The sequence below is a fragment of the Rattus rattus genome, chromosome 6 (assembly GCF_011064425.1).
Source record: "Rattus rattus isolate New Zealand chromosome 6, Rrattus_CSIRO_v1, whole genome shotgun sequence".
Classification (NCBI taxonomy): domain Eukaryota; kingdom Metazoa; phylum Chordata; class Mammalia; order Rodentia; family Muridae; genus Rattus; species Rattus rattus.
In genome coordinates this window covers 210,780-232,931 of record NC_046159.1, presented here as the reverse complement: position 1 = coordinate 232,931, position 22,152 = coordinate 210,780, and the positions used below count along the sequence as shown (strand labels likewise).

At 42.8% G+C, this 22,152-nt stretch overlaps 1 protein-coding gene across 1 annotated transcript in view; it reads left to right on the top strand.

Moving 5' to 3' along the window:
- Positions 1-17,945: 17,945 nt before the first annotated feature.
- The window catches only part of Gys2 (glycogen synthase 2), a 42,637-nt gene continuing 38,430 nt past the window's right edge, over positions 17,946-22,152 (top strand). Inside the window, exon 1 of the mRNA XM_032907295.1 lies at positions 17,946-18,235. Coding sequence (XP_032763186.1) covers positions 18,115-18,235 — 121 coding nt within the window. The 5' untranslated portion in view covers positions 17,946-18,114. The remainder of the gene's footprint in view (positions 18,236-22,152) is intronic.

Here is a 22,152-nt window from a genome sequence, read left to right as displayed (position 1 = left end):
TAAATTCTCAACCCACAAAACGCCCACACAAGGAACTCAAAACTCCGTTGATATCAATGCAAGCTGCCCTCCTAGATTGGACAAATTGCCCTGTGTTATTCTATGTTCTTTGAGATCCATAGCCACCTGTGGCTATTACAAGCCACGTGGATTGGGTTTGTCCTCTTCCTCCCATCTTTCATCTCTGACCTGCCTGTCCCCTGTCCTTTCTCTGAAGCTCCGTCCTACCTTCCTTCATTGCCCAATCATAGGCTCTAACCTTATATGTTACCCGCCCTTGCCTGCGTATTGATAGCAGTCCTAAAGGCTACCATAGCAACCCTGGGCTTGACAATCAGCTCTGTCGTTGACAGTGGTTTGGCCATGCTGCCTGCTGGCTAACCAAACCTAAGCATGAATTCCTTCATCCATGAACAGTGGTGGCAAGGGTTCCTCTTCAGTATGAATGACTTACTGTACTTCTGACCTGTTTCTGTGCTGAGGCTGAAATCCAGAGCCTTGGGCAAGTGCTGTGCTACTGTGCTGTATCACTAGCCCGAGTATAAGTAAAATGAGAAAATTACTTAGAATTCTTAGTACAAGGCTTGGCCATGTAGAGGCTAGCACGAGTAGCGCTTACTATCACAGATGTTTTGCAGAGATCCCAATCTCCCGAGTTATAAGGTGGTATTTTTTTCACCTGGCACTAGTGATGCCTGGATGGTGCTCGATTATAGAAAACGTAGTCATAAACACCAGGCCTGTTGGTTACCCGACAGGTGACCATAGATGGCTCTCCTCAAAGCACACTAGAGATTCTCGCAGTCTTCTCCAGACGTTCCCTGGGAAGTGGGCAAAGTCACCCTAATTAAAAGCCACTGCTCTGAGGATTTGCATCTCTTTTCCTATGAGGAAATGAGAGATGCCTAGCCCCTGAACACAGCTAAGATTCCAACAGACCTGTAGCTTCCAAACTCTCACCCTCAACCACTGTTCTGCAGTGGGCACTACTTCGTTATAACACGTTGAAGTTTTGCATCTTGTTCCAACGTTTCTGAGGACGTTCGTTATGGGCAGTGAGGCCAAGATGGGTAATTGCATTTACTTTTCTTTCAAATCATATTTCCAAAATGATATGTGCGTATCAAGGCTACTTCTGTAAGTAGAGAGGTCAAGTCTTGGCTCTGGTTCTTTGTCATAGCTTTGAGTGCTGAATTTATAAGTTGTTTCCAAGACTGAATTTTATGGACTAGTTTAGAGTTTAAATGGGATTCTTGATATTGTTGGAGCTCCCACAGAGAAAGGCCACCACGGCAGTTAGCAGAGGGGTGGAGTGTGGGGGCTCAGTGGGAAACAGAGGTTATTCCTCTAGGTTTGGAATGCTGTTCAGTGTCAAACCAAGTAAATTATAGCCGGGAGCTACGACACCTTTAAAAGGACAGAGCAGGAAGTAAGTGTTCATCGAGAATCGTCTGGTGTGGAAGATACAGGACAGAAAAGATATTCATGGCTTGAGGAAAACAGTGTGTAACTCTGCATCCTACATGTATGCTACCATTTAAAAATATGCTATTTTAATTGTGTGTGGGTATGTGCACACTCGTGAAAGTCAGAAGAAGGTTTCAGATCCTCTGGCATTGGAGTTAAAAGTGGCTGAGGGTGCTGGGAATGACACACAGGTCCTTTGCAGTGCTCTTTTGGGCCATCTCTCAACCCTGCTTGTATATTTAATACATCAGGAGGATACCAGTCCAGAAGTTAGAGTGAAAGATTCGTAACTCTCAAATGCATGTGATCATGGTATCAGATGTTTTCCCTCTTAATTTTTCTTAGTCTTTGTTGACATGGGGAGGGGTTAAACTGAGGACATTGCTCATGCTATGTATGTACTCTAACCAAGAATCAGACTGTCTAAGATGTAGCCCATGGTGTATAGACTGGGTAACATTTAGAAGTGATATGACTTGTCAACCTGCAGTCCTGTGTCATTACCCTAGGAACAGCACAGAGGTCAAGTCCAAAGTGCTGTGCCAGTCCTGAAGAGCGGGTGTTGTGGAAGGAGAGGAAGTAGTTCAAAATACATACTTAGGTATGTGGAACGGATTATGAATAGCCTGAAAGCATGGCTGGGAAAAGCATATGTTTCAGTAAAAAATTTAAAATAATGGTTTCTTTTATCCCATGCTAGTGTCGGCCCTGTAGGGCCACATGGCATCTGCGGGACATTTTCATCTCAGTCAGCAAAGCGTCTCACCCGATAAGCTCCATCCCATCTCACACTGCCGACAGCTACTCTCCTAGCCCTGCAGCAGTCTCTCTACCCATCTAGTTCCCAAGGCAGTCACTACCACGCCAGTTTCATACAGAGACCGCCTGTCTCTCAGCTCACTTACGGTGGGCTCAATTGAGTCGCCCAATGAAAGAACACACCACACGATATCCTCTGATCCAATTGATTAAGTATAATTTGCCCATCTAGACAGCACAAAATCCTGTACACACCCACCCCTTAAGAATAGTCATAACAACCTGTGTCTATGCACAGAGAAGAATCTTAACATCTGCTGCCATGTTCTCCCAGCTCCTCCTCCTCACTCCTTCCCTCTCTCTCCTCTTCTTCCTCCCTTCTAAAACTTCTGTTCCCACATCCCTTCCTTCTCGTCCAATGACAGGCCTCATTCTATCCTGTGCCTGCCTTCCTGCATAATGACATCAACCTATAAGCCTATATGACTTGTCCTACACAGGCAGGGGCCAAATCTATGAGCATGAAGGCTTTACATGCATCTGGGAAGACCGGAGACGGCTCAGAGGTTAGAAACACCAGCTGCTCTTCCAGAGGACCTGGGCCAATTCCCTGCCCCCACTTGGCAACTCACAACTGTCTAACTCTAGTCCCAGGGGATCCAATGCTCTTTCTGGCTTTCGCTGGCACCAGACATATATATATATATATATATATATGTGTGTGTGTGTGTGTGTGTGTGTGTGTGTGTGTGTGTATACATACATATATATATATATGTATATATGTATATATATAGATGTATATGCATGCAAAAACGTCCACATATATAAACTAGCTTTAAATTTTTAACAAAAAAGTATATATATTTGGAAAACCCTTTCATTGCCTTAAAGTTTGGAAAGACATCTCTAAGGTTCAAAGTATGCATTTTTACAAAAAAAAAACCAACAAAAAAAAAATCAGGTTTCTTCCTGGAGAAACAATGTGCTAGAGACAACAGCCAACACAGAATACTGACTAATATAGCAGAAAAAGAGCCAGTCATCTAATTATGTAAGAAATCAGTATTTGAACAAAATAGAAAAAAAAATCTAGGCATTGTAACTAAGGTGGGTTTTTAAAAATCTATTCAAGTTAATATTAAAAATGTGTAAGACTATTCATAAGTGAATCAAAACCATAGTGATAGACTATTTTTTTACCTAGAAAATAGAAGAAAATAATCCAAAATTTCAGTTTACTTTTTAAAACCTTTTATAAAAGAAGGTTATTCTTTTATTATTTGTTTATAGGGGTTGCACACGTGGAGGTCAGAGAACAACTTGCCAGCACTGGTTGTCCACTTTCATTATGTGTGACCCAGGGATTGAACCTGGGTCCTCAGGCTTGGCTGCAGACGCCTTTACCTGCTGAATCATCTCATAGGCTCTCAATTACATGTTGAACTCCATAACGATGTATGAAGCATCTTTTCCTTTTCCTACCCCCTGTTAATTCATTTGTGCTGACAGCAAAGTCAGACTCTACGAAGTCAAAAACAAGGTGCACTATTAGTTGACAGAAGAGGAACAAATTCTCGCGTCCCCAAGAGACTGGCATAATTTAATTTATTTTGAAACCGAAAGATTCCATTACTGAGGATTGGAGGTGAATAGACAGACATGGCACAGTATTCCAAAGTGAATCTAGATTTGGGCAAAAGCATCTTTCTAGGAAATATAGGAAGCGTGAATGGTTCAAAGGGTTAAATGACAAAGGGGAATTTTTATCCCAAACAAGGGGTAAAAATCAGACAAAAGGTTAGGACAGTGAGTGTCCCTGCTTCTCTCTGCTTTGTTTGCAAGATATTTAGCTGCCTTACTCTCAAAACCCTGCTAGTTGTCAAGTTTGCCCCCACCTTAAGGAAGGTGAAGTCTGCTTGGAAATGAGTCTCCCACCCCATGCCCACAGCTGTTGCTTTCAATTCCCTGCTGAGTGACGAGTGATTCTAATCAGCTGAATATTTATAAGAACAATGTGCAGGGTATTTTTAGCCATGCTTAAAAATAGCTCATACCTCCTCGCTCTGCACTGGGCCAACGGGCACCGTGGGGTATTCTTCCTTAACATTCAAAATGTATCAAAATTACTTCTATATTACAGCTGCTATCTTTAATACTAATTTGCAGCCGGGGGTAAGAGAGAGAATGCTGACACCCTGCTTATCATAAATAGGCCTTTGATAAACATTTTAGTTGTGTGTTAACAAAATGAATTTTGATATTAAAAGTCCGTGGGAGGGGCGCTTGCAGGGAGGAGGGGTTGGATGAGGTTGGGGAAGCCTGATAAGATTGGGTGGGACTAGGACCAAAATCCACTACGCACACATATTAAGTTGTCAGAATAGATTTAATTTTGGAAAGCTAGTGGTAATCCTAGGTGTTATGTAATATTCATACAGATGATGACTAATCGTAGTATTTTTTTCTATTTAAACGGTTTTAGAATTATTTTCTTTTTATGAGTGTTTTTACCTGCATGTATATCTGTGTCCCACATGTGCACCTGGTGCCCACTTAGGCCAGAAGAGGCTTCCAGATACCCCTGGAACTGGAGTTCTAGATGGTTCTGAGGTAGCATGTGGGTGCTAGGACTCAAACCTGGGTCCTTAGGGAGAGCAGCTAGTGCCCCTAACCACTGAGCCCCATGCTTTGTAAGTTCAACAATGTAAATGTAAATTGCTACAGACGACGTGACTCGTTTCAAACACTTCACCTCTCACAGATGTAATAACTAGTAAGGTCCTTCATATGTTAAAAACACAAATGTATCTGGGCACCCAAACTCATTTAATGATAGGAACCAGGTCTACCGAGGAGTTGGTTTTATACTTATGAACGCTGAGAATGGAACCGCAATATTTCCAATTTCACACAGACAAATAAGAAGCAACAGCAGAAGCCAGAGAGATGGCTCAATGGTTAAGGACACTTGCTGCTTTCTCGGAAGACCTGGGTTTGGTGCCCAGCACCTACCTGGCAGCTCAGTACCATCTGCAACTTCAGTGCTAGAGTACTTGCTGCTCCCTCCCGCATCCAAGCAGGCGTTTGGTGCTCATAGCTTCACTCGGGCTAGTTAATACGCGTGAGTAAATAAACAAGCATGGAGCAAGTCCCGAGGGTGAGTTGTATTGCAATGAGCATTAAGTTATGATAGCACCCAGTTTTAACGCTAATGTTTTATTACTGTCGTTATATTTCATCACTAGAAGTCCAATGTGCTATCCATTGCACCACAGAGACCTCTCTGTTGTTATGTTTTAACTTGGCTTTCTCATCCTCCTTTGGATTGTTGAGAACTGCTTTAAACACTGTCTTGAAATCCAAGTGCAATGGATAAATATATCGAGAAACCACACTAATCATTCCAAACGCTCAGCTAGAGCCCACGCCTCCTCCAGTTTCTTCTCCAGTCATCTCTCTCTCACTTGCTGCCTGCCGATGGACCCTCCTCTGTCACTCAGTCACGTGGCTGCAAGCTTCACTACCATCAGAAATACCCGCTCCTCTGTAAAGTTACCTTGGATGATTGGTTCTCTGATTCCAGAATTCAGCACCGAAACGGCTAGGCTATTAGTCGATACCGCTCCTGGCCCAAAGCACCACGACTTGGGAGATGAAAATTGCTATTTCAAAATCTAAATGAAAGCGAGAGAGCAAAGGACAATGGCAGCAAACAGCCCATGGACTGTCGAGCGTGTTGCTCCACACTACATGCCAGGGGATGCGGGACTCCCTAGGACGGAACGACACTCTCTACTGAGGTTGGCACTGAGGCCAGCGCCAAGTATTGCTATGGAATATAATATAACAAAGACAGTTGTAGATATGCCAGGAAGGAGCACGGAGATTCGGCAAAGGTAACTTCCGGAATGGAGATTCAGTAAGGATAACTTCCGGGACGGAGATTCGGAAAGGATAACCTCCGGGACTAGAATTTAGTAAAGCAGCGTCTCTGGGTGACATTGAGTCTCAGAATGTGTGACACACCCACTGTTCTAGGCAGAGCGGATATCAGGGAAGGAAGAGAAAATGGTCCTAGTCTGATGTGGGATATGAACCTGGGAATACTGAACCGGTGACTGATTATTAGACGACGAGGCTGGTGGAGGTGCTGAGGTTATGACTACAGAGCCTCGTCGTCACTTGGCGAAACTGGAGTGTTTCAGTCACACACAGGCCTTTCACAAATCTGCAGGGGATGCTGTCCATGTTTGAGAACTTGAATGTTACGACCTTCGGGCTCACTGGATTTATAAAAAACATATTCCTAATAAACTCCAAAAGAGCGATATTAACGTGTTTCATCATAACATAAATATTTGGCACTGGACAGATGTCTCAGTGGTTAACAGCACTCATTGCTTTTGCTGAAGACCCTGGTTCAATTCCAAACGCTCCCATGACAGCTCACAAGTCTGTAATTCCTTCCAGAGGATCCAATGCTGTCTCCTGACCCTCCATGGGCACCCCATGAACACGGTGCACAGGAATAAACGCAAACAAAACACTCATATGTTTAAATGAATGATTAAAAGTACAACATGAATTTTGGGAGGAGGGTGGAAGGGACATAGATATAGTGCTTGTGTCTAAGATTCTCAAAAAAACAAATAAAAACTAAATTATTTTCATCTACAGCAAAGCTTAAGCTGTAAATAAAAATACAAACATTATCTTTCTCTGTTCATGATCGGAGGGGCAGCTGCTCTGGCTTGATAGTGGATGAAAACACTTGACTCAAAACAGAAACACTCGAGACCCAAAGGAATGGACTTCCCTGGAAGGAGCCTAATGGTCCTGCCTGGCAAAAGTGTTGTCAGTCTTCTTCCAAAATGACACCATCGGGTCTCTGCATTTTCTCTTCTTCCCCTTCACTTTGAATGTTTTCAAACCCTCCATGTTTTCCCTGTAAGAAATTCTCACTGTCTTTTACTCATGACCGTTAACATTTTACTCAGGCCTGGTGACCAGAAGATGCACAACTTTGTTTTGGAGTACCTCTATGTGAAGGACTTGCTGTGCACTAGGACATGAGTCGGGTGCCGGTGAGGGGGTAGAAGGCCCAGGGAAGCCCAGTGGGGAAGAAATTCTACTGAGATAGTTACACAGTGAAGCAATTACAGCGGCCATTACAAACCACACAGCGAGGTAATGATGAGAGACAGTTAGATCTTGGGGAGAACGTTCAAGTCGCTAAAAAGCCTTTAAAAGATCAAATGTTCTGTTTTAGGAAGCCACAAAAGGCTCTCTCCTCTGAGAGTGCAATGGACTCAAGGGTAAAAGAAAGGGAGATCATGTGAGGCAAAACGCACCTTATATGCATGAACTGTGAGCTAAAGAAGAACAAGAGGTATTCCAGAAAGGAGTCATTGTGGAAAGAATTAGGGGGAAGACCCAGGGAATCAGCCATAGAAGTATACCATAAAAGCTTATAAGGTAAGAAAATGGCAAGGATCATAAACCTAAAAGAGTTTGTGGCAACTAGGATTTTGACTATTAGTGGGACCTGGTTGGATCTGTATTTTTTACAGAGCACTGTAGTGGCTGAGCAGTTCCATGGTGACAGAGGCCATATAGGAAAGATGAGCAAGTGAGTTTCCCAGAGATGGCCCACTGTTCTGCATGGCTGTGGTGGCTGCCCTCTGGAGAAGCATGGCCCCAAAGACTTTGTCCCAGGATTGCTTCTCACTGCTGATATGCCTTTCCTGTCACGATCACATAACCTAATGATTCCCGAACATCAGCCCACCCTTCTGTGCAAATTTCCTGCAGATCAACATGAAGATGAACTCTGTTGAGTTAATGCTAGATGAGTTAATGACATTATAGCATTCTTGATTTGAATGAGATAATTTTAGGAGGAAAGTGTAAGGAGATGGTTTTAGTTGTTTTGTCAGAAAGAAGTAATAAAGTTAGAATCAAGAATAGAATGTGGCCCCTCCTCATTGAAAAGTGATAAACACTAAATAGTAAGAAATACAATGAGGTTTCATAAATTACACTAAGAAGAGAAATAGGCATGGTACAGATTTGTGATCAAGAAAAAAACATTCATTCTAGGTCAGGTCCAAGGATGAGGCCACAGGTGTGCACTGTGATAAAGCAAGGCCATGTGAAACTGTTGCTTTGAACTTATGAGCTTATAGAATGAAACACTATTTTGAATTTGCCATCAACATTCTTCTGTAACTCCCCTTTTGTGTAACATTTTATCTATGAGGTAAGTTTCTAATGAACTTTTCTCCAAGAAGGAATAAAAAAGCCGAGAGAAAAAAATGTTCTGCTTCATCTTCCAAATATATATGTACATATATGCATGCATATGTATGTATGTATACACACACACACACACACACACACACACAGAGGCATCCCTGACTTTCTTCTTTTATTTTCTCTCTGGCTCATTCCAAACTTCTTGGTAACTAAGCCTTTTTTTCTTAATCCCCTGCTGCTATCAGCAGGAGTTAAATTGCCAGAAGCCATCAGCTTTTGGCCACAGAATAGCAAAGCATTAAGGAAGGTAGAAGTTGTCAAAAGTAAGCAGGTTTTGGCCATGCAATTGGTGACTCCATACTCCTCATCTGCCTTCCTCAGGGAACTGGATGCTGGGAAGCCCCTCCAACCCCCACAGACCATGGAAACCATCACCAGGGTCCAGGGACACACTACTGACTGAGTCTTAGATTAGGTCAGAAGAGCAGGCAGTTCTGGAGAATTCTCCTAAACTAAACGGGCAGAAGCCAGTTTAAATGACACAAGCAATGGTCACGTCACAGAAAGCTGAACAGCAGATTCTGCAGTTGAATTTCCTGGTGTAAGGCAGGCTCTAATCCTGCCTTGACCCTTTCTGTGATGATTATCTCTAACTATGAACTTGGCACAAGGAGTTGGCCTGTCTCTCTATAGATCATTTGATGTGAGCATTCAGCCTACTGTGGGTGGTGCCATTCCCTATGCAGGAAGTTCTGAGCTGTGTGAGAGAAGGAAGAACAGAAGCATGGAAGTGAGCCTATATCTATTAATTCTCTCTGTTCTTGAATATGGATGTGAAGTAACCAGTTGTTTCAAGCTCTACTGTGATGATTCCAGGAATGATGGACTGAAACCTGGAATTGTGAATGAAACAAAACAGAAGCAAAACAAAACAATACAAAGTATCTAACTTACCCCTGGTTGCTTTTTGTCAGATTATTCTATCATGGCAACAGAAATTAAACTAGGGCAGCATTTATTGACCTTTGCCTTGGGGTTGTCATCTAGGTAGGACTACCATGGCCAAACGAATCTCCCAGGACTGCTGTGAGGACCAAACATTTAACAGTCAAAAGAAGACCAATATATTGCTGGGCACATCTGATACTCTAGAAAGGTCTAGTGGTATTAACTGATCCTGGACATTGTAGCAGGGAAAGGAAGAGCCTTCTATTTCTGAAGTGGTAACAGTTGCATTCAAAAATGAATGAGTTTAGGAGCTTTAGATTCTAAAGGCATAGGGTCCTTTTAAACAAAATTGTAACAATCCATGAGAAGTGACTGCAGGCTTGCCTAATAGGAGAATATGTTTTTATTATTCTTCCCATAAAATATGGTGGGGGAAAAAGACACAAAATTCTACTCAAAACCTGTGGGAGCATAATGGCCTGGAGTTACCAAGGAAGCAAGCTTCAACCCTGGATGCCTCAAATGTCAGAAGTTGGCTACCTCTGCTTTCCCAACTTGGCACCATAAAGCCAGCTCCCCTACCACCAAGCCTAGTAAGAATGTATTACCGTGAGAGTTATCAGGCTTCACTCCTTGCTTGACCTTATCAGGTTCCACACAACACACCCTATAGTTCCTGAGCTTGCAGATGAAGCATCTTCCAAGCACAAAGATCCTGGCCACGTCCTCAGGGTCAGAAATACCTCTCAACCTCCTGCACTGCCCAGAAGTGGACCAGTTCTCTGAAGCTGTTCCCAAGTGTGTTCTTTGCCTGGACACTCATCACCATACTGCACTCACCTGAAGCTGACTAAGCTTCCCGTCCTCCTGTCCTGCCTGGTGTACAACGGGCCTGGCCACCCCTAGGGAGAATTGGACACATGGCAGCAGAGACCCATAGAGAAAAGTCAAAGAAGCTACCCAGTCACCACAGAGACAAACCTAGCATTAAAGGATGCTCCTGGACGTACAGCTTTGAAAACCTATGGTGTAAACTATTCATATAACGACTTGAGGTAAATACATTAGTTGCTATAATTTTTGACTGTGAATGCGATATAGTCAAATACCTCAAGTTCCTGATTCTCTGGCATCCCCAAGATGGAGTGTGGCCTGGAATGTGAATCAGAAAAGCCTTTCTATTAAGTTGCTTAAAATTTTTCTTTTTACATCTTGTGTGTGTGTGTGTGTGTGTGTGTGTGTGTATCTGTGTCTCTCTGTCTCTCTGTGTGTGTATTTGTTTCTTTCTCTGTGTTTGTCTGTGTGTGTCTCTCTCTTGCTCTGTCTCTCTTGTATATGTGTGTGCCTGTCTGTCTATCTCTTTCTCTGTTTGGTGTGTATGTCTCTGTCTTTGTGTGAGTCTGTCTCTCTGTGTCTGTCTGTCTGTCTGTCTCTTTCTCTGTTTGGTGTGTATGTCTCTGTCTTTGTGTGATTCTGTCTTTCTGTGTATGTTTGTCTGACTGTCTATCTGTCTTTCTCTTTGGTGTGTGTGTGTGTGTGTGTGTGTGTGTGTGTGTGTGTGTGTCTGTGTGTGTCTGTTTCTCTGTGTCTTTCTCAGGGTGTGTGTGTGTGTATGTGTGTGTGTGTGTATCTCTGTGTGTATGTGTATGTGTGTGTCTGTCTGTGTCTGTCTTTCTCTGTATATGTGTATGTGGGTATATCTCTCTCTGTGTGTGTCTGTCTGTATGTCTGTCTGTTTCTGCTTCTCTCTGTCTCTCTGTGTTTCTGTCGCTCTGTCTCTCTGTATGTGTATCTGTGTGTGTATGTGTGTGTGTGTGTATCTGTGATGTATGTCTGTTTCTTTGTCTGTCTGTCTATTGTGTGTGTCTGTGTTTCTCTTTATATGTGTGTGTGTGTATTTGTCTCTCTGTTTCTGTGTCTATCTGTCTCTCTCTGTATATGTGTCTGTCTCTGTGTGTGTGTCTGTCTGTCTCTGTCTCTGTCTCTCTCTTACTCTGTGTGTGTGTGTGTGTGTGTGTGTGTGTGGTGTGTGTGTGTTAACATATGTGAGTAGAGCTCAGAGGACACTTGTAGGTGAAAGGATCTCTCCTTTCACCATCAGGCAAGCGATGGGATGTAAACTATAGGCTGTTAGGTCTGGCTGAAAGTGCCTTTGGATCTCACTAGCCCTCCAACTGCTTTTTCTCAGGGTCTCTTATTACAGCAACAGGGAAATCAACTAAAGCATGAAGTGACCAAGACAGGTAGCTTTGTATCTGCTGAAGAACTAGCACAGGAGATCTTTAAAACCATCACACGAAAAAGGAAAGACAGAGAGAAATACAGGGCATTGCTTTTATTTAAAAAAAAAACTTTGTTCAATTTTTTTGTTTTTATATATTAATTCATATATGTGCAATAACAGTAAACAAAAGGAAAGAGGCTACCAATTTGAGAGAGGGTGTGGGCTATGGGAAGGGTTGGAGGGAGGAAGGGCAAAGGTTATGGATTAAATTTCAGTTTAAATAGTCAATACAACTTAAATAGTCAATACGACTTAAAAAATAAGGGCTAAGGTACTCTTTTCCTTACAGTATTTACATCAGAAAACCTGTAATTGTGAGTACTTTATCTATTTTAATATAAAAGTTTTATTAATTCTTGGAGAATTTCACACAATATAAGAATAAACATCTTTATTCTTAAAATCTAGACTTAAAAAAAAGCAATAAAATTCACAGGGTAAGTGTGTAAATGAGACCAAACGGTAGCAGCACACACCTCTGGCCCCAGAACTCTAGACAGAGGCAAGAGAATCACAGGTTTGAGGCAAGCTTGAGCTGGAAGAAGGATGAGGACAGATATCTAAGGCAGGTTAGAATGTCCTCTTCCTATGACTCTACATACAAACCCGCTGTCCCTCCTCTATCAAGGGGCAAGTGCTTGTTTTCAATAGTTCCCATAATTTTAAGTAATTAAAATATAATTATTTATTTCTGCCATGTCACTCATACACTCGTGCGCATGTCAGCTGTGGAGATAAATAGGCTTTTGTAATCGCCGATTCCTGAGACCCTGACCCACTCCTAGGTCATCTCTGACTCTAAGCATGTTTCACATTCTTGTGAGCCTTGGATTCCACTCAATAGCCTCAAAACCTGCTATGGTTTGATAAAAAACAACAAACAAACAAAAAAAAGAACATGTCCTCCACAGGCTCCCATGTGGGGTATGGTTGTCCGTTGATGTGCTTTGAAGAAGCGATTGGATCATGAGGTCTCTGACCTAGTCAGTGGGTTAAATCCTTGATAGAACCATGAACTTATGGAAATTGTTCTTTAAGATCCGATCGCTAAATAATTCGCTTTCTTCACAGTTTTTAAGACATGCAGAAGAGACAATATTTTACACTCTAGAATGTGTCACTGAGATGTAGGCTTTGTATCCTCTGACTCCAGGCATCCTGTCATGTCCTTATCAATACTGCATTTCCTACAGAGCAAACTCTTCGTGAAAGCCTTCTAATGTCATCCTGTTATGACGTGGATGAAGCCCACACTCCCGGCTTTCTTTGACTGTTCCTTTGATCTCTCTTCCTTTGGTTCATCTGTTCTCTGTCTCCTCTCATCTCCGCTCGACGTTCACTAGGATTTGAGTTCCAGGCATGCTGGTTTTCCTTCTGTCACTGTGAGAGTGGAAGCCTTTGTGACCACCTCTCTCAGATCTTCAGGTACTCATTATATCCTTGTTCTGACATTATTTCCTGGCCTCCACAGATCTCCCTTTTCTATCTGGTGTCACTGCTTGCTGTTTTATAGACTTTGAAGGGAACATAGTGGTACCTGACCCACTGTGACTTACCTATGCTTCACAAGATTAAAGTCTCTGTGTCCACATGAGAGCAGAGACTACATTTGAGTGACAACATCCTGGGCCACTGGACATGGTGGCACAGGGAGGTGGATCTCTGAAGTCTAAGGCTAGTCTGGTCTACACAGTAAGTTCAAGGACAGCCAAGACTTTAGAGAGAGACCGCGTTTCAAAGGACCAAACAAACAAACAGAACTAGAAAATATCCTGGACCACAAGAATAGTGCACACAATATATGCTTCATTAAAATTTCCTGAATCACCCAGGACATACAGGTAGATCTGATCAAGTCTCGGAAGTCCTAAAGATGGACAAGAAGATTCCACCACCTCTCAGCCAATGGTGCTTTCCTAAGTGCATCTGGTGACCTCTGCTGGTCTAGCTAACACAGAATCAAATAGAACCTTTGTTACGCTCCACTCATCCTCTTTTCCCAGACTGGCAAAATGCTAACACAGCTGTGAAAGTGGGACTCAGTGTCTTTTGAGCATCCTGTTTCCTCTGTCTTTGTCAGGACAGTTCCCGTTCATCTGCCAGCTCCTTGTTTTGTATTTTTCATATAAACTTCATAGTTTGTGAAGGAGAGAACTTTACTTGATGACTATTCTTTTCTTTGTCTTCCTTTCCTTTTCTTTCATTTCTTTCTTTCCTTCCTTCCTTCTTTCCTTCCTTCTGTCTTCTTTTTCTTCTTTCTTTCTTTTTTCTTTCTTTCTTCCTTCCTTCCCTTCCTTCCCTCCCTCCTTCCTTCCCTCCTTCCTTCCTTTCCCTTCTTCTTCCTTCCTTCCTTCCTTTCTTCCTTCCTTCCTTCCTTTCTTCCTTCCTTCCTTCCTTCTGTCTGCCCAGATTACTGCCACTCTGTGCATATATACATCTAAAAGATGAGACCTCATGTCAACGATATATATGTATTAGTGAGGATATAATTGGCAGTAATGCTTTACACAGTTCCATGTCTCTTGACCTAAGTGACAACTTTGAAAATGGCACTCACCACTGCCAAAGCAAAGGTCCGGCAAAACGTTTTCCTCACATCAAGAATAACAGTAAAAACTGTTGCTCAGAGGGCAGCATTAGGACATGTCCTTGAACATGTCAGAACTTGACATGAGAAAGTAAAAGAGGAAGTGGGAATTTTTTAAAAAGGTAATCAAACCAGGGTGGGGGGATGGCTCAGCAGTCAGGAATGCTGACTGCTCCCTTGGTTCCCGGCTCCTACACACAACCTGTAACTTCAGTTCCAGTGGATCTGAAGCCCTTTTGGACTGTGTGGGCCCTCTCATACACACGTACACACACATCAAGCTACAAATAAAAACAAAGCAAATGTTTTAAAAGTTCAAAACAGCATGAGTGGAAACATTAAAACAACCATGAGATGCTGCCATTACACTTTTGAAAGCTGTTATGTTTACTTTATGTACCATGTGTTTGCATGTATAATTTGCTGAGTTCAAGCGAAAAGGCCATATGTATTAGGCATAACCACGACCACTTAGAGATAATCATTAACTTTGTCACAGAACCTCCTAGCCTGTTGGTTTGTCTTCTATTCACAGGCGTGCTTATGAATGGTTACAGGCCAGTCAGTTTCACTGTTTGCGGTACTTTATATCCTGGTTATATTATGTACTTTCAAATATGTTTGTCCATCTCGGGTCATCTCTTCAAGTATTTTAGGTAATTAAAGACTCATAGTATTATACTCAACATAATTTTTAAAAAGAGAGTTTCCTCTCACTCCATCACACTGCAATGGCAACCACTGCCCTTGGGGAAAGTTTGACTAGATCTTTATCGACACTTTGTAACCAAGGCTGAGTATTTCCCAAGACTCTGCTACAAGCCATTCCCTAACTTCTTTTGAAACCTCATTCCTCTGTTGAGCACACTGACATCTACAGGAATTACTCTGTATCATTTGGTTAGGTTTAGTAACTTAGAAGACACTGGCAGAAGTTCATACAACAGAGAAGGCTGATAGGACCGGACCCCACTAGACACTGATTCACAACTGAGCACTTGATCTTAGTGGGTAGCCCTGTGAGTTAGCTCTCTGCAGCCTGTTCAGTGCTGGAAGAACCAGTCTCCAGTTGCTGAGAGCACAGCCAACCTAAGGCCTGCCCCCTCCCTGACACCACTTTCTCACTCCTTGTCAACATGACCTTCTGTTCAGTTTTACTGGGATTTGTATTTGCAGAACCCTCAGGGGTTAAATCAATATACACAAACAATTTCTTCAAAGGGACAGCCATGCCGAGCATTCGGCTCACGGGCACAGAACTATACTATCTATCATAGTACTCGATTTTCTCAAAATTTATTTTATCTGTTTATTATTATTATTATTATTATTGTTGTTGTTGTTGTTATTATTATTATTATTTAGTAGTAGTAGTAGTAGTAGTAGCAGCAGCAGCAGTAGTGTGTGTATGCATGTGTGTGTAACAGAAATAGTCGTGCAGGTCACAGCATATATGTGAAGGTCAGAGGACACTTTGTGCATTCAGTTCTCTCCTCCCCACCCCGTTTCATAAATTCTATGGATCAAGCTCAGGTCCTCAGCCTTGCTGCAACATCCTTCACCCATTAAACCAACTCACCATCCCTTTGACTTGATTTTTAAAGTTAGCCGTACAGGCTTCTCTGTCAAACTTCAAACAAGTAATTATTATACAGTTATGTAATTGCATACATGTTCATAGGTAAGGATGAGAATTGTTTTTAATGTCACTGGATCCTGGAAGATAAACATATATTCTACTCCATTCCCATAGGTTTATTTATACTACACAATAAAGTATGACTTTACTCACCTTGAGTCATTAAGACAGGCTTAAATACGTTAGGCCAATCTGAATAATGTTGCCAAAATCATAATCAAATTTTCTATACTGTATTAACAATGTAGTTTTTTGTGAGAATTTTAAAAGTTCTATTTTTAAAGTTTTTAATATAGCGTTTCCTTTGTGGGTGGTATGGGCTTGTGTGGACAAGCTTGTGCCACAACACACATATGAAGGTCGGGTGACAACTTGCAGAAGCCGGCGATCTACTTTCTATCCTGTGGGTCCCAGGAGCAAAGTCCGGTCGTTAGGCTTGGTAGCAAGCTCTTCTATCTGCTGAACCATCTCACTGGCCTGAATCCTTAAAATTCAAGGAAGAAGAATATTTAGGGCAATGTTAGGGTAAAAACAAAAAGGTGGCAGAATGGGTTCCCTCACGTACCCTGGCGGTTGCGCTTTCTTGCTAGTTCTGGCTCCAGCTGCCATTGGAACTAGTGCTAATTTATCTCAGCGGCTCCACGCTGTCCCCATCGACTTTCTGACCTGGTGTCTGCGAGCCATTCCAACAGGGCACCCTGTCAATCTGCTCCACCCTCACTCACAGCTCTCTTGGTGTCCACCACACCAGGCATACACAGCCCAAGTCTGTGGCACCAATCCTGCCACCATGCACTCTCTCGAACTCAATTAATTAAGTCGCCACATGAAAGAACACACCACACAATATCCTCTGATCCAAACCATAAGATAGAACTTGCCCATCTAGACAGCACAAAATCCTGTACACATTTATCCCTTAAGAATAGTCATAACAACCTGTATAATATGTGCAGAGAGGAATCTTAACATCCACTGCCATGTTCTCTCAGCTCCTTCATTCTCTCTCCGGTCTCCTCTGCCTCTCTAAAACTTTCTCCTGCCCACCTTCCTTCTCATCCAATGATAGGCCTCGTTCTATCCTGTACCTGCCTTCACCTGCACAATGACATCAACCTATAGGGCAAGTATCAATTTTCTGAAGGAAAAAAGGCATAATAGCTTAGGTGTGCTGATAGCAAGCTAAACTTGTAACAGACAGAGTTAAAAGCTTTGTAACTGTCTTTTGGGACTATTAGTGTGTGGGGTAGTAGTGTGTGTCTGTTCATGTGTATGTGCGATTGCATGTATGAGCAAACACACCAGCACATACAGAGTTGTGCACTGACAAATACAGAAAAGGCAGTGTAAGGCACTTAATGATGATGTAATGTTGGTGAAAGTTCAGAGCCCAGCTTCTTCTGCAACTTTCCCCCAAATTTCAATACTTTCCTGACCACTGAATTATGAAATGCTACCAATCCCGTAATACTTGACATTTAAAATCCACAAATGTGACTAGAATTAATTTCTCTTCAGTCTTCGAGATTGGTAACCAATTTATAAACCACAAATATATTCTTTTATGTGTTATACAGGAAGATCCTGTTGTTTATGCTTTCATATACAGGAAAAAGTGCAGTATTTGAGGATCGAGACCTAGCCTCTTACCACAATTCAGTTTGTATGTTTAGAACAGAATAAGTGGGAATAAAACTCGGAGTTGTAGGTAAGGAGAGGTGGAAGGAAGATGGCGCAAGCTGGGGTAGACTCTAGGCACCGCCTTGCAGTCTGTGGAATGCCGCTGTGCCTGAGGGAAACTCCTGCTTGTGTTAAAATGATAAAACAAGCATGCAGAGAGTGTAGGGGTTTGGTCTAATCTAAAGGTCAAAGGCCAAAGAGCTGGACTCTTGTCACTCTCATTCTGTCCTCTGGCTCCCTGCCCTGCTGTGAAAAGTCAGGTTTCACTTGCGATTTTTTGGGTGTCTGTGTGGATTATAACTGTGAGGCCTTGCCCTCTCCAGACCTGCCCTGAGCACAGCTTCATCTATCTGTGAGTTCATGTGACCTCACCTTGCTGGTTCACCCTGGAGAGGAGATCCCAAGACTGACACCTCTCAGCTCGTGCCCAGTGCTGACTGCAGTCGTCTGCAACCGGTCCCCGACCGCACCAGACACACAGCTGGACGAAGAATGCTCAGGGGCCGCTCCTTGTCTGTGACGTCCCTTGGTGGGCTCCCTGCATGGGAAGCTGAAAGACTCCCCGTGGAAGACTTATTGCTTTTTGAAGTTTCCTGGGAAGTGACCAACAAAGGTTTGTACTACTTCTAGCGCTGGCCGTGTACGGGCCGGAGCCACAGGGGACCTCAGTGGTCATGAACGGTCGTGGGGCAGCACAGGCTCTGAAGATGTCTGTAGGTTGTAAAACTCTTTTCAACAGCCAATGAAAACATAAACCTGCGTGTGGGGTGAAGCGGGAGAGAAAGTGTAGTGAGGGCCTGAATATACATGTTGATGTTAGAAATGTAAAGGAATGTCACGGCGAAGTAGGAATTTCACAGTTATTGTTTTGTCTGAGCATTTCCCTTATGAATAAAAAGAAAATTCTTTTATTAGAGGAAAAGCTGTATGTCCTCAGGACTAGTCAGAAATGTTACCTCTTGCTATGTGGCAACCTATGTGATTTTCCTAATAGAGGTATTTATAAGGTTATGTGAAAATAAATTATTTTTTATTGAATATTTTTTATTTACATTTCAAATGTTATTCCCTTTCCCGGTTTCCCATCCATAAGCCCCCTCTCCCCCTCTTTTATGAGGGTGTTCTCCCTTCCCACCCACCCCCACTTCCCGCCCTGACATTCTCCCACACTTAGGGGAGGGGTCCAGCCTTGGTAGGACCAGGGCTTCTCCTCCCATTGATACCCAACAAGGCCATTCTCTGCTACATGCAGATGGAGCCATGGGTCTGTCCATGTGTACTCTTTGGATGGTGGTTTAGTCCCTGGGAGCTCTGGTTGATTGATATTGTTCTTATGGGGTTGCAAAGCTCTTCAGCTCCTTCAGTCCTTTCTCTAACTCCTCCAATGGAGACTCTGTTCTCAGTTCAATGGTTGGCTGCTAGCATTTGCCTCTGTATTTGTCATGCGCTGGCACAGCCTCTCAGGAGACAGCTATATCAGGATTCTGTCAGCATGCACTTCTTGGCATCAGCAATATTGTCTGGGTTTGATGTCTGTATATATATGGGCTGGATCCCCAGGTGGGGCAGTCTCTGAATGGCCATTCCTTCAGCCTCTGCTCCAAACTTTGTCTCCATATCCCCTCCTATGATTATTTTTATTCCCCCTTCTAAGAAGGACTGAAGCATCCGCACTTTGGTCGTCCTTCTTCTTGAGCTTCATGCGGTCTGTGAATTGTATCTTGGGTAATTCGTCCTTTTGGGATAATATCCACTTATCAGTGAGTGCATACCATGTGTATGGGGTTTGTGTGTGTGTGTGTGTGTGTGTGTGTGTGTGTGTGTGTGTGTGTGTGTGTGTGAGAGAGAGAGAGAGAGAGAGAGAGAGAGAGAGAGAGAGAGAGATCAGGCTACCTCACTCAAGATGACATTTTCTAGTTCCATATCTTCCAGTTTAAAGATGTCACATGAGCTCACAGTTTATTTCTATTTGGCCTGGCACTCACAGGTTCAAGTGCTGGGATTAAAAGTGTGTGCCTTTATGCCTGGCTTAAAACTCCCAAGGGACTATTAACAGGTGGACAGGTTTCGAAGGCCGAGTTCTCCGGGACGGTACAGAGCCAGGCAGAGATGAGCGGGGCGGGTGAATGGTAGAAACCACCTCTGCAACCTGAAGGTGGGAACTGAGGATGAGGAGGATTCTGCTTCTTCCTTGCGCCTGTTGAGGGTCAGCCTAACGTCAGAGTTGGAATTATATTTGCTGAGGCTGGGGAGATAACTCAGTCAGTAAGATGCTCGTCTGTCAGGCATAAGGACCTGGGTTCCATCTCTAGAACTCAAGTGGAAAAGTTGGGTGTGGCTGCAGATGCCTGTCAGGGCCAAGGAGGTGGAGACGGGTGGGCCCCGGGAGTTTCAGTGGCCAGTCAGCCTAGCAGAAAGGGTAAACTTCAGGCAGGTGAGAGACCCTGTTTAACAAGTCAAAGTCAACGGGACTTTGGTGACCTCTGGCCTAGATGTGTATGTGCACATGCGCTCACATGTGCACCCGCAGGGACATGTACCCAAACAGGTACCACGTGCACCACGTGGACCATGTGTGCATACATATGCAGGATTGTATTTGAACTCTGTCCTGGTCTCTGCCTTATGCTGACTGTTCAATGTTCCCCAGTGCACATTTAGAAAATAAGTACAAGAAAGGTCAGCGGTGGGCTCCTCTGTTTAGGAGCCCACAGATGCAGCTCAAAGGATGAACTCTCTCCGTCCTCTGTATTGGAGAGAGGAGCAGAGAGGACCAGGCTTAGCACACAGAAAGAGAGTGTTATGTACACAGCTCTTTCAAATACCCCTTTCCACTCACCATTTCTGTCTCTACAGTTTCTGCATAAGGCCAGGACTCTTGGGAATGGGGCCACCACTACTACACATGAGGCCCAGAGTCTCCCAAGAGGGAAAGGTTTTCTCTGCGGAGTACACAGGAACTCCCAGATGGAGCTTTTGGAGGGGGAAGGCTGGGATGGGGTTAGCACTGGGAATCAGTACAGAAGACCCATGCACAGCCCTTGACCCAGCATAACCCTTCTTCCTTCTCTTCTCTCCATTGAACAAAGACAAATAGGGAGTAAGCATGAATTGTTCATGAAAATTGGAGTCTTGGGGGATCTTCTGTGACATGCATGGTGACCTCGGCTCTGGAGAAGTCCCTAGAATATAGGACATGTTTTTTTTTTAATTATTTTTAAAATCATTTTATTTTTGCTTATATGTACGGATGTTCTGGCTGCATGTGTGTAGGTGCGCCTGTGCAGAAAAGGCTAGAAGAGGGTGTCCGACCTCTTGGACCCGGAGTTACAGAGGGTTGTGAGCCGCCGTGTGAGAGCTGGAGTTGTACCCGAGTACAGCAGCAAATGTTCTTCCCTGGTGAGCAGTGTCTCATCGCCTGTTATTGGCTGTAAAAGTGTTGTCTACTCTTGTTGACATCTCCAGCATAAGTTTAATATTCTCAACCTAAGTTTTGTTTAAACAATGAATCTAGCCATCCCTCACAAGTCCTCACTACCGTAGCACCTTTTCAAAATCTAGCTTGAGCCTGTAGTCCTGTCAGTTTGTGGGTGTGACGTTAAGCACCTTAGGGATCACAAACCAGCCTCCTGCTTCATAGCTGAGAGGACATATGGGGGACATCTGGTGACCCCACACATGGCGAAGAGGGGAAGAACATTTCCTCTGGTGAGAACACACATAACAACTAAATACCTAAATATGTGTAACAACCAAATAACAACTAAATACATGTAACAAGTAAATAACAACTAAATACATGTAACAAGTAAATAACAACTAAATACATGTGACAAGTAAATAACAACTAAATACATGTAACAACTAAATAACAACTACATACATGTAACAAGTAAATAACAACTACATACATGTAACAAGTAAATAACAACTAAATACATGTAACAACTAAATAACAACTACATACATGTAACAAGTAAATAACAACTAAATACATGTAACAAGTAAATAACAACTACATACATGTAACAACTAAATAACAACTAAATACATGTAACAAGTAAATAACAACTACATACAGTAACAAGTAAATAACAACTACATACATGTAACAACTAAATAACAACTAAATACTAAAATGTTCACTGTCTAAGAAAGGGTTTCAAAGATGAAAAACTTTGACTTAAGGTAAATATCAGAGATTTTTTTGAAGCTTCAAGGAAAATCAAAACAAAACAAAAATCTTAGGCTATCTAACTATCACATATTTCATGAATAAAGAGAATACAGAGTGCTCTGGCCATGCTATGATGATCTGTGGCAAACAAAGAAGTGTATTCATGTCCAAGAAAACAAAATAGTTTTTAAAAAGGCTTCCTTTTTATTATTAAAGTTTATATGTACGAGTACTTTCCTGTGTGTATATCATTGTACTGTTTCCACGAAGGCCAGAAAAGGGCATCTGGACCCCTGTGAATGGAGTTGCAGGCAGTTATGAGCACATGGGTTCTGAGAAACAAACAGGAGTCA